The sequence below is a fragment of the Bufo bufo genome, chromosome 7 (genome assembly GCF_905171765.1).
Source record: "Bufo bufo chromosome 7, aBufBuf1.1, whole genome shotgun sequence".
Classification (NCBI taxonomy): domain Eukaryota; kingdom Metazoa; phylum Chordata; class Amphibia; order Anura; family Bufonidae; genus Bufo; species Bufo bufo.
In genome coordinates this window covers 96,431,068-96,443,344 of record NC_053395.1, presented here as the reverse complement: position 1 = coordinate 96,443,344, position 12,277 = coordinate 96,431,068, and the positions used below count along the sequence as shown (strand labels likewise).

The 12,277-nt window shown below is 44.8% G+C and overlaps 1 protein-coding gene and 1 long non-coding RNA gene across 4 annotated transcripts in view; both read right to left on the bottom strand.

Annotated features, from left to right (window-relative positions):
* Nucleotides 1-12,277, bottom strand: part of VPS16 (VPS16 core subunit of CORVET and HOPS complexes) — a 558,269-nt gene that overhangs the window by 467,918 nt on the left and 78,074 nt on the right. For all 3 annotated transcript variants that reach the window (XM_040439647.1, XM_040439649.1, XM_040439648.1), the window contains exon 3: nucleotides 785-882. In XM_040439647.1, the coding sequence (XP_040295581.1) occupies nucleotides 785-882 (98 nt within the window). The remainder of the gene's footprint in view (nucleotides 1-784; nucleotides 883-12,277) is intronic.
* Nucleotides 7,100-9,790, bottom strand: LOC121007606. The gene is made up of 3 exons (XR_005780445.1): nucleotides 9,663-9,790; nucleotides 8,960-9,009; nucleotides 7,100-7,148 (listed from the first exon to the last, which is right to left on the bottom strand). It is a non-coding gene; the product is annotated as an uncharacterized LOC121007606 (long non-coding RNA).

Sequence of the window (12,277 nt, the reverse complement as noted above, 5' to 3'; positions counted from 1 at the left end):
TTTCAAGTATAAAGTTCAATTATTTGCCACTGACTTAGGGTCCATTCAAACATCCGCAGTGCTTTGCGGATCCGCAAAACACCGGGCTGGCACCCCAATAGAAATGCCTATTCTTGTCCACAGATGCGGACAAGAATAGGACATGTTCTATTTTTTTGCGGAGCCGTGGACCGGAAGTTCGGGGCAGCGGACAGGAAAGGCGGATGCAGACAGCACACTGTGTGCTGTCTGCATCTTTTCCGTCCCCATTGAAAATAAATGGGTCTGCAACTGTTCTGCATAATTGCAGGATCCGGACCCAAAGTGCGGACGTGTGAATGGACCCTGAAGGGGGTTTTCTGGTACTTAGACACTGATTACACCATCAGAATAGGTCATACATATCAGATTGTTGGGGAACTCACACCTGGCAACCCCACATATAAGCTGCCAGCCCCAGAAACTATATAGTGGACGGAGTGGAAGAAGGTTCCATCCACTGTGTGGTGGCTGTGCCAGGGTACGGCAGCTCAGCTTCCTTTCAAATAAACGGGAGATGAGCTGCAGTACTTAGGTGCGGGAAACCACAAAGTGGATGGAGCCTTCTGCTTCTCTCTCAGTCCACTGTATAGTTTCTGGGAGCTGCCCAAAATAGCTGATCATTATCCCTCACCTATCTGATATTGATGACCTACTGACAGGACAGTTCATCAATATCTAGGTACCAAAAAACCCTTCTAAGTGCTGGACTTGAGTTATTTCCTAACTAATGTTTAGTTACATCTGCTTTGTTAGACATACTTACCGGCAAAGAGGATAAAAGGATACCAGATGCTGTATAAATCTCCAACACAGGCCTTGAACTGCTGGCTCTTTCTTTTGTCAAATAATTTTTCATAAAGGCTGGGAAGAAAATAGCATAATATCAAGTTTACTGTTACAATCTTAACAGACCCGTGAACAATTTTGGATTGGATACCTTCACAGAATCACAATTTAGTGTGGTGTTTCACAGGCTTAGAAAAATAGAAAACACGTCTACGAAATTATTTGAGAATTTTTCACTATGAATTGTACTATATTGAATGGTAATATCCTCCCAATAGAAGTTACTGAATCCTAAAAAGTCTGTATTACAGATTGGTATTTTATTTTCCTATAACATCCATTTTAGAGATGCAAATGTGGGAAGTGACTTCGGCATGGCAGTGTGAAACAGCAGAAGTGCAGAGCTCCGGCCACTGTAACAGTTACCAGAACACACTGACTGGCCCTGGCATTGCTCAGGAAGAATACTGGCAGCATATCCTCAGCACCTCGGACACCCATCAGGCACTTTTACCCGGCGCCTCCCCAACGGCACTGACAAGAGGGTATCCCCGTCCCCTGGACAGGAAACAACACTGGAGCTCCAGATTAAAAATGCCTCCTCTCCATACCTAAGCCAGTGTTGTTTCCTGTCCCCGGACGGCGTGTATGCTCCAGCGGTTCTACAAGACAGCGCATGGCCTTACTTTTATCCCAAGCTCGGGAGGGCCGTTGCAGAGTTCGCAGGTTCCGGGGATGCTCCGGCTCCCTTCTCCGACCTTAGGCATAAGTCCTTCTGTTGAAGGCAGCCCCTGGCTTCTTACCCTGTTTAGGGTTATGGATCCAACGCGGTAAGCGTCTAAGCAGGCGGGGCCTTCTCTGGGGCAGGAGGAGGTCCAGGAGTGGATTGCGTCATGATGCGATGATACGTTGAGCGTCATGACGTAATGCATATACGGCCGCATCGGGGAAGCGCTTCATGGCGGGTAATTTTAAAAGAGGATTGTGCCAGCTGCATTCTGTGGCTCTCTCTCTCTCCTCCTGCATGATGTCAGCTCCCCAGGATGATGAGGCCCGCAAGCCTGTGGATCCTTGAAGCACCCTCAGCCCAGTAAGCCTCCTCTCCTGCTTAACTCTTCATCCTATTTCTATAACACTGAATAGGTGTTGGTGGTGGAGGTTAAAAAACGTACGTGTATTCTAGCCCCATGTTTTAATATTGATTTTTAGGGCAGAAAAACCTCCACTACCAAGACGCAGGGAGATTCGGTACGAAAGAAGTGTGCTATATGCAGAAAATCTTTCTACAGTGGTCCCTCCCTAATGTATAACTATTCTCTGTTATTCCTCCTGTCAGTGCCGTTGGGAAGGAGTCGGGGAAAAGGGTTAATTACTCTTACTGGTAATTGGATTTTCTATTAGCCTCCCCAATGGCACTGGGAGTTCCGTCCCTTAGTTGATTTACTTCTGGTAAGAATGTGTGATTACCTTGATGTATTGTACTGAAAATTCGGTTAATAATAATAATAATTTGTTCTGCATCATTTCCGTGTCCTTGGTTATTAACTGGCTTAGGTATGGAGAGAAGGCCTTTTTAATCTAAAGCTCCAGTGTTGTTTCCTGTCCAGGGGGTCGGGATACCCTCCTGTCAGAGCCTTTGGGGAGGCTAATGGAAAATCCAATTACCGGTAAGAGTAATTAACCCTTTCTGTGCTCGCAGGGGCGCAGGGTGCGTCTACTCCGTCCACAAACTGGGCAGACAGCATAATGTATTGCTGCACTACCCTCTGTGCCACTGGCGGAGACTCTAGCCAAAACATTACTTTGCAGTAAACGTGAATGACCTATTGTTTAAATCACGTTTTTTATATTAAACATATTTGAAATAATTTTCAGTAATGATATTTTTAATTTTCCATGTCAATATTTATAAAAAAAATTTAAAAAAAAGTTTTACCACTCGCCACTAAGTCTAATAATAGGCTCCATTCCTTGTTCTGTATAGATCACTTTACTGCAGTTATCGGTTTATGATCACAACTAGGATTAGAATTACAGATATCACTTATATGCATAACACATAGGTTATTGTCAAGATTTATCTACTCCCTCCTGACCTCTGCACAGGTCACGGAGCATGCCTACAAAACTCTCCCACAGAAGTCAATGAGGTAAAGTAAGTATGGTAAATATTTGCTTGTACCTGTTGATGAAGTAATTATATAGGTCTTAAAATGCATATAGCAAAGCATTAATATAATATACTAAATGCATGACTGAAAAATGTCTACATTATCTCTGAACCTGGCTGCAGCCCCTGAGCCTGCTCCATTCTCACATCAATCATATAAAAAAAATACATCCCTTCACACAAAGCAGCAGATTGTCGGGAAGGAGGTGGTTCTTCCCGACAATCTGCTGCTCGCTGGTGGAGGAGATCGCTGCATTTACATACAGTGATCTCCTTCACGGTATGGGGAGGAGAGATCGTTGATGACATCGCTCTTCCCCATACTGACTCATTTGCCGGCAGCAGATCACATTTACACAGCAGGATCTGCTACCAATAAATGATCATTTTTGTGTGTGCACAAGGGATTCAATTACCCAATGAACAAACGTTTCACTCATTCATCGGGTAATTAGTGGCACATTTAAACCGCCAGATAATCACTCATGAGCATTCCATTGAACTCTTGTTCGCTATTATCTTTTGGATTCTCGACCAGTGTAAAGGGGCTTTAAGGGGCACTGCAGTTACTAAGACCTGCCAGTGTTGTACATGTATGTTTGGCATTTAGGAATTAATGACTAGAATAAATTTATCCTAAATTTGTCTACCTGCACTACACCAGCTATAACTTTTATTTTTTATGTTAACGCTTAAAGGGGTTTTGTGGAATGATTTAAAATGGTCACAAGCAACCTGTTGTACAACATGAGCAGGACTGGTTACCTCCACTAGCAGAGCTGCCTAGGGAGTGAGGGGGTGGGGCCTCACTACATATTACAATGTGGCACTTGCATATACTACTTATTGATGAGTTTTTCTGTCAGGTTGCTCAGCCATGATTGTATATCATAGGCAGAATCACATTATTACCATTTATTGTAGAGCAGTGCAGTGTGTAGACAGGGCCCACTCCCTCACCCCCACCACCACATTGGTGGTGGGGGGTTGGCCATTTTAACTAATTCTGGGAGAACCCCTTCAACCCTCCTACCTTGAGTATGCTTTAAAATAAAATTATAAGGGATAGCCCTTAGGCTTCGTTCACATCACCGTTTGGCTTTCCGTTATATTTGTAATCCGTTCTAAATAACGGAAATCATTACAATAACGGAAAGACAACTGACAGTAACTGACAACATATATTCCGTTAATTTAACTATTAAAAATACTTCTCTGTAATTTTGATGGCGATTGCGGATGCGCAGTACAAATTTGTGGCTGTGGATATTGGGTCCTTCGGCCGGACCAATGACTCTAAAGTCTTCAAAAACTCTAATATGGCACATAGAGAATACTCTGGTAACTTTAGTTTCCCCAATCCTCGTCCTTTACCTGGAACTACTGAACCTAACATGCCACTTGTCTTGATTGGCGATGAGGCCTTCCAAATGTCATTTAATCTGTTGAAGCCGTATGCAAGCCGTGGACTAAATGATTGTAAAAGAATCTTTAATTACAGACTCACAAGGGCAAGACGTATGGTCGAATGTGCATTTGGGATACTGACCAACCGATGGAGAATATTCACCAGACCTATTCAATTGAAAACAGACTGTATTGACGATGTTATAAAAGCCTGTGTGATTCTGCATAACTATTGCCAAACACATGAACCATTGAGTTTTGAATCTGGGCCCTCAGTCTCAGACAATGCACAAGAAAATGCTACTGGTCTACGTTCAACCACGGCAGTTAACCGTTTGCGGGACAGCTGGTTCAGTTCCTTGGCAGGAACAAATGATCTAAACTACTCGTCCATGCTACAAGTTTATGATGCTATGTGTGTATGCATCACTTGACTATAACATTTTTTACCCCATTATGTCTTTACAGTGTTTTGTTGTCACGTGTAGACCTATCTATTAATGTCAAAGAATTTTAAAATGTATTTCTCAAATGTGAAAACACATAGTACCATTTTGTTTTGTTAGTTTAAAAAAAAAAAACAACTTCAAGTATTTTTAACGTTAAACGTTTTTACTCTTTGCATATAATAAAATTTGTTTTAAAACTTTGTTTTCAGTAATAAAATATTTAAATATATAAAATAACAGTCCACAAATGGGGAAAACAATGTAGAAACTGACTAACATGGGCAAACATGAATTATTTTTTTGGTGGGAGCCACTTTATTGACCTTGTGGACTGCTGGACCCTCTGTCAGTGTCGTGATACTCCATCAAGGCACTCATAAAAGTATCAGATGTTGAATGTTGTGCAGGAGTCGGGGGCCGTGGAGTGCGTAGCGAATGAGAGTCAGACACCTGAGATGGGGTGAATGTGAAGTAGATGGAGTGGTAAAAGTGTGAGGAGCTGGAAAGAAAGAGGGAGAAACACTCCCCGCAGTAAAGGTTGGGGTACTGGACCGAGAGGGAAGATTGGATTGGCAAGTGGAGAAAGAAGTGGAAGGAGGATAAGGCATTGGTTGGTTTGAATACGATGGGCCATATGACTGTGGTTTGTGAAAGGAAGAATTTGAAGGTTGGTAGTATTGGGATGGGGCATAGGAATGTGGTGTGGGAAAAGAGGGTGGTGGGGGATATGTCTGGGATGGGGGGCGGTGCACAAAATTGAACATGGTTTGCGTCAATGCCATCCGACATTGAAAATTCTGTTCCAGAGACAGACGATCCATCCACGGAGCGAGAGTTAAAAGAAAACTCTGATTAGGAGTAAGGGGATCCGGCCGCCCCGCCCCCTCCAGCGTCCGGATGTGGTTCAGAAGCTCCTCCTTATACCTAAACAGGTTTTCCTCTACTCTCTTCAAATTGTCCCTTACAATTTTTGCTAGGTCTTCTATCTCCGCAAAAATTCTCCTACCTGTTCCACGCCGCCTACGTACTCCTGCAAAAGTACTGTCTACTTGATGTTCTGCAGTTTCTATAGGGGCAGATGGAACAGGTAGGGGATCGTCTGTTTCTGGAACAGGATTGTCACTGACAGAAGCTCCAGCAGCCTGTACTGTTTCCTCTTCCGGGGGCTGAAGAGTGCTTGAGTGAGTCCTACAAAGAGAAAAAACAAAAATAAATTTTTGGCCCATTGCAAAATGTAATCACAAAATATTAAACTACAAGTGGAATACTTACTGCCTCATTTCTGCAGACCTTCTCAGGAACTGCAGCAGGGGAGGGTATCTGTAGGTCCGAACGTTCCTCGCCCCGGAACCGATCGGAAGGTTTCTTTCTGTGTGGAGGTCACGGATAAAGCGATCCCTCATTGACCTCCACCGAATCACTATGATCTCCCCTATTGAATTAAAACGCTTATTTATTATACATTTAAATAACATCAGAGGTTCTGTTGGCACTGTAGTCAACTCACCACAAGCCTGTTGTTGACGGTGATTCATATTCTCCCAGTTATCCACTAGGGCTCTAAAAACTCCAGACCAGATACGCCGGGGCGCTATGTGGTCCGCATGAAGCCGCTGGGACTGGTCCCATAGTGCCGGTCTCTCCTCCACGAGATGGATGAGGAGTTCCTGGTCAAAATGGATGTTTGTTGGAACATCTTCATCCGAGTGACTTCTGGAACCCTATAGACAGTGATAATTAATTAAGAAGTTTGATGTGAAACCGCCAACACTCCAGCTGTGGAGAAACTCTTCCAGGATGCACACTTCAAAGGTGTTCTTGGAACATCATATGGAAGAATGCAACATGGTGTGAGTTGTAGTTTCACAGCTACTGGAGTAGCAGAGATTGAGCATCTATAACGGAAGAAAATATATACTCACAGTCCCACGGCCATGACCTCCACGAAGTGATCTCCTTCCACAACCCCTAGGAACTGGGCCACGTGGTCTTGTTGCTGGAGGAGAAATGACTGCCTCCTCCTAAAGTTAATAGAAATGGTTAGAAATTATTATGCTGTAAACTTTATTAGCGTCTCTTTCCATTGCTATTCAAGTATACCTGTCTTGGCTCGTAAGTACGTGTCCTGCCCACATCTGTTGCAGGTTGTCTTTGGCTGAATTCCTATAAAACAATATAATTTATTTTTTTATCTAGTGTTGAAGTAGTATTTAGTATTAGGGTATACTATGCCCCATTTTCTAAATACATACAGTCTCCATTTGGAAGTGTGTCCTCTCCGTTTCATCCTCTGACCCGCTAGATGATGATTGCTCCTGAAATATTGTTTGACAAAAATTAATTATATATATACATACATATACACACACACACACTGCTCAAAAAAATTAAGGAAACACAAAAATAACACATCCTAGATCTAAATTAATTAAATATTCTTCTGAAATACTTTGTTCTTTACATAGTTGAATGTGCTGACAACAAAATCACACAAAAATAAAAAAATGGAAATCAAATTTTTAAACCCATGGAGGTCTGGATTTGGAGTCACACTCAAAATTAAAGTGGAAAAACACACTACAGGCTGATCCAACTATGATGTAATTTCCTTAAAACAAGTCAAAATGAGGCTCAGTAGTGTGTGTGGCCTCCACATGCCTGTATGACCTCCATACAACGCCTGTGCATGCTCCTGATGAGGTGGTGGACGGTCTCCTGAGGGATCTCCTCCCAGACCTGGACTAAAGCATCTGCCAACTCCTAGACAGTCTGTGGTGCAACGTGACGTTGGTGGATAGAGCGAGACATGATGTCCCAGATGTGCTGAATTGGATTCAGGTCTGGGGAACGGGCGGGCCAGTCCATAGCATCAATGCCTTCGTCTTGCAGGAACTGCTGACACACTCCAGCCACATGAGGTCTAGCATTGTCTTGCATTAGGAGGAACCCAGGGCCAACCGCACCAGCATATGGTCTCACAAGGGGTCTGAGGATCTCATCTCGGTACCTAATGGCAGTCAGGCTACCTCTGCCGAGCACATGGAGGTCTGTGCGGCCCTCCAAAGAAATGCCACCCCACACCATTACTGACCCAATGCCAAACCGGTCATGCTGGAGGATGTTGCAGGCAGCAGAACGTTCTCCACGGCGTCTCAAGACTCTGTCACGTCTGTCACATGTGCTCAATGTGAACCTGCTTTCATCTGTGAAGAGCACAGGGCGCCAGTGGCAAATTTGCCAAACTTGGTGTTCTCTGGCAAATGCCAAATGTCCTGCACGGTGTTGGGCTGTAAGCACAACCCCCACCTGTGGACGTCGGGCCCTCATATCACCCTCATGGTGCATGCACATTTGTGGCGTGCTGGAGGTCATTTTGCAGGGCTCTGGCAGTGCTCCTCCTTTTCCTCCTTGCACAAAGGCGGAGGTAGCTGTCCTGCTGCTGGGTTGTTGCCCTCCTACGGCCTCCTCCACGTCTCTTGATGGACTGGCCTGTCTCCTGGTAGCGCCTCCATGCTGTGGACACTACGCTGACAGACACAGCAAACCTTCTTGCCACAGCTCGCATTGATGTGCCATCCTGGATAAGCTGCACTACCTGAGCCACTTGTGTGGGTTGTAGACTCTGTCTCATGCTACCACTAGAGTGAAAGCACCGCCAGCATTCAAAAGTGACCAAAACATCAGCCAGGAAGCATAGGAACTGAGAAGTGGTCTGTGGTGACCATCTGCAGAACCACTCCTTTATTGGGGGTGTCTTGCTAATTGCCTATAATTTCCACCTGTTGTCTATCCCATTTGCACAACAGCATGTAAAATTGATTGTCACTCAGTGTTGCTTCCTAAGTTTGATTTCACAGAAGTGTGATTGACTTGGAGTTACATTGTGTTGTTTAAGTGTTCCCTTTATTTTTTTCAGCAGTGTATATATATATATATATATATATATATATATATATATATATATATATATATATATATATACACACACACATATATATATATATACATATACACACACATAGAGATAGATAGACAGAGTGCGAGACACAGAGAGAGACAGACAGAGACATACAGACAGAGAGACAGAGAAAAGACTGAGAGACAGAGAAAGAATCTGTCTACTTACCACAATCTCCAATGGAGGGGTACTGTGGTCACTGCTGTTTTGTGACATTTCTGAAAAAAATCGTCATACTTGATTTTAGTAATTAAATAAAAAAAATACATTGAAATCAATTATTCAACACGTGTCATGATGGAAGAGAAGGAACACAGACCTGTTCCCATACTGTGAACATTGCACTTGCTGGATAGCAAGCTATATTTTAGGCATTAAAAAAAAAATTCAGGACAACTTTTGTCACATTGGGCAATTGATTCCAATAAGCGTGCCTGTATATCTGACTGAAAACTATAGGTGTGTAGATTCAGCAGACAAGCAAACATCTGGCTGCATACAGATTGGCTTGAATGTGTATGCTATATGCCCAATACGACCATTTTTAAAATGGAGGCACTGATCTGAAATTGCACGGAAACATGCGCAAAATGGAGTGCACAGGGTCTGTTCTTATGCATTGTGAAGCCATCGTGTGCAGTTCACAGTATGGTCACAGAGCCATAACATAGTACTTTACATTAATAAGCACAGGGGCTAAAAAAACAGCACACACATGGTGGCTATGTCCATGGTATTCAATGGATTGCTGTGGATGTGGAGCGATGTGGCTGACATTACTGTAAGCAAATATTTCATGCTATCCTGCAACAATACATTTGGTAGGAACATGATTTTCCACTTTTTAAACTTGCATTAAACTTTTACTTACTTTTTTTGACTAGACAAGCTTTCTGCAGTGTGATCTCATATAGTAAAGCTTTAAAGATGGTCGCTGGGAGGGTCAGGTGACGGTCACATGTTCTTTTTTCAGTCACTAGAGAACTTTTGCAGACAGAACTAAAAAGCATGCTCAGAACTAAAAACGGAACAGAATAACGGAGTGCATACAGGATCACATACAATGTACTCCGTTTCAATCCGTTACATATTGACTACAATGCAAAAAGTAACGGATACGTTGTGAATCCATTATTTGAGACGGGAGAAAAAGTCCTGCATGTAGGATTATTTTCTCCGTCTAAATTAACGTAAAGATGACGAAATGGTGCCAAACGGAGTGTAACTGACAATTTATGAAATCAATAGAAGTGAATGGGATTTTAAACGGAGTCGCTATTTTCCGTTTTATTTATCCTTTGAACGGAAGAATATACCGTATTTTTCGCCCTATAAGACGCACCGGCCCATAAGACGCACCTAGGTTTTTGGGGAGGAAAATAAGAAAAAATAATTTTTAACCAAAAAGGTGTGCTGTGTGTTTGGTGGGTTTGGAACTAATGGTGGTCTGTGGATGGCACTATTACTGGAGATCTGTGGATGACGGACACTGTTATGGGGGGATCTGTGGATGACTGACACTGTTATGGGGGGATCTGTGGATGACTGACACTGTTATGGGGGGGTTCTGTGGATGACTGACACTGTTATGGGGGGGTTCTGTGGATGACTGACACTGTTATGGGGGGGTTCTGTGGATGACTGACACTGTTATGGGGGGGTTCTGTGGATGACTGACACTGTTACAGGGGGGATCTGTGGATGGCACTGTTACAGGGGGGATCTGTGGATGGCACTGTTACAGGGGGGATCTGTGGATGGCACTGTTACAGGGGGGATCTGTGGATGGCACTGTTACAGGGGGGATCTGTGGATGGCACTGTTACAGGGGGGATCTGTGGATGGCACTGTTACAGGGGGGATCTGTGGATGGCACTGTTACAGGGGGGATCTGTGGATGGCACTGTTACAGGGGGGATCTGTGGATGGCACTGTTACAGGGGGGATCTGTGGATGGCACTGTTACAGGGGGGATCTGTGGATGGCACTGTTACAGGGGGGGATCTGTGGATGGCACTGTTACAGGGGGGGATCTGTGGATGGCACTGTTACAGGGGGGGATCTGTGGATGGCACTGTTACAGGGGGGGATCTGTGGATGGCACTGTTACAGGGGGGGATCTGTGGATGGCACTGTTACAGGGGGGGATCTGTGGATGGCACTGTTACAGGGGGGATCTGTGGATGGCACTGTTACAGGGGGGGATCTGTGGATGCCACTGTTACAGGGGGGGATCTGTGGATGCCACTGTTACAGGGGGGGATCTGTGGATGCCACTGTTACAGGGGGGGATCTGTGGATGCCACTGTTACAGGGGGGGATCTGTGGATGCCACTGTTACAGGGGGGGGATCTGTGGATGCCACTGTTACAGGGGGGGATCTGTGGATGCCACTGTTACAGGGGGGGATCTGTGGATGCCACTGTTACAGGGGGGATCTGTGGATGACATTTTTATGGGGGACATCTGTGGATGGCACAGTTATGGGCTGGGGGGGTCTGTGGATGGCACTGTTATGGGGTGGGGGAGTCTGTGGGTGGCACTGTTATATATGTGCCATCCACAGAGCCCCCCACTCCATAACAGTGCCATCCACAGACCCCCCCAGCTCATAACTGTGCCATCCACAGATGTCCCCCATAAAAATGTCATCCACAGATCTCCCCCGCCGCTCCGGTATACTAATATAAGATGTCTTATTCAATTAATAGTTATTAAACATGCCCCCCAACTCCTAATAGTACCTTACATCCTAACAGCTTCTGCACAATGCGGGCAGGCAGGCCGGGCGGCCGGCGCGTCCCTCACTGACGTCACTTGCCTGCCTAGGCGGCGCAGGCACGTGACATCAGGGAGTTACGCTGCCGCCTGCCCGGCCTGCCTGCCTGCATTCTACAGAAGCTGTTAGGATGTAAGGTACTATTAGGAGTGAGGGGGCATATTTAATAACTATTAATTGAATAAGACATCTTATATTAGTATACCGGAGCGGCGGGGCTATAGTACACTGACTGCACCGCCCCGCCGCGATTGCCGGCCCCCAGCTCCTCCTCCCAGTCCCTCCCCGAGTCCCCGCTCGCTCGTACATCGCAGCTTGCGATGTAAAACTGCAAGCATTCGCCCCATAAGACGCAGGGGCATTTTCCCCCCACTTTGGGGGGAGAAAAAGTGCGTCTTATGGGGCGAAAAATACGGTAACGGAAAACCAAACGGTGATGTGAACGAAGCCTTAGTCAGGCCCATTTGTCATATGGTAAACAAAAAAAATAAAAAAGTTCACAAAACAATGATGCAAATGGAGCAAAATAAACCATGAAAACAAATGCAAAAAGATAGTGGGATTGCTGTTTATTTAACCCTTTCCCTTTTTCAATCTTTAAACATGGCGCCCACTCGCCAGTGCAGCAGGCACCATAGCCGGCAGGTCTCTGCTGTTTCAAACAGCAAAGGACCGCGGCTAATGTCCGAGGCGGTCAATAATGCCAA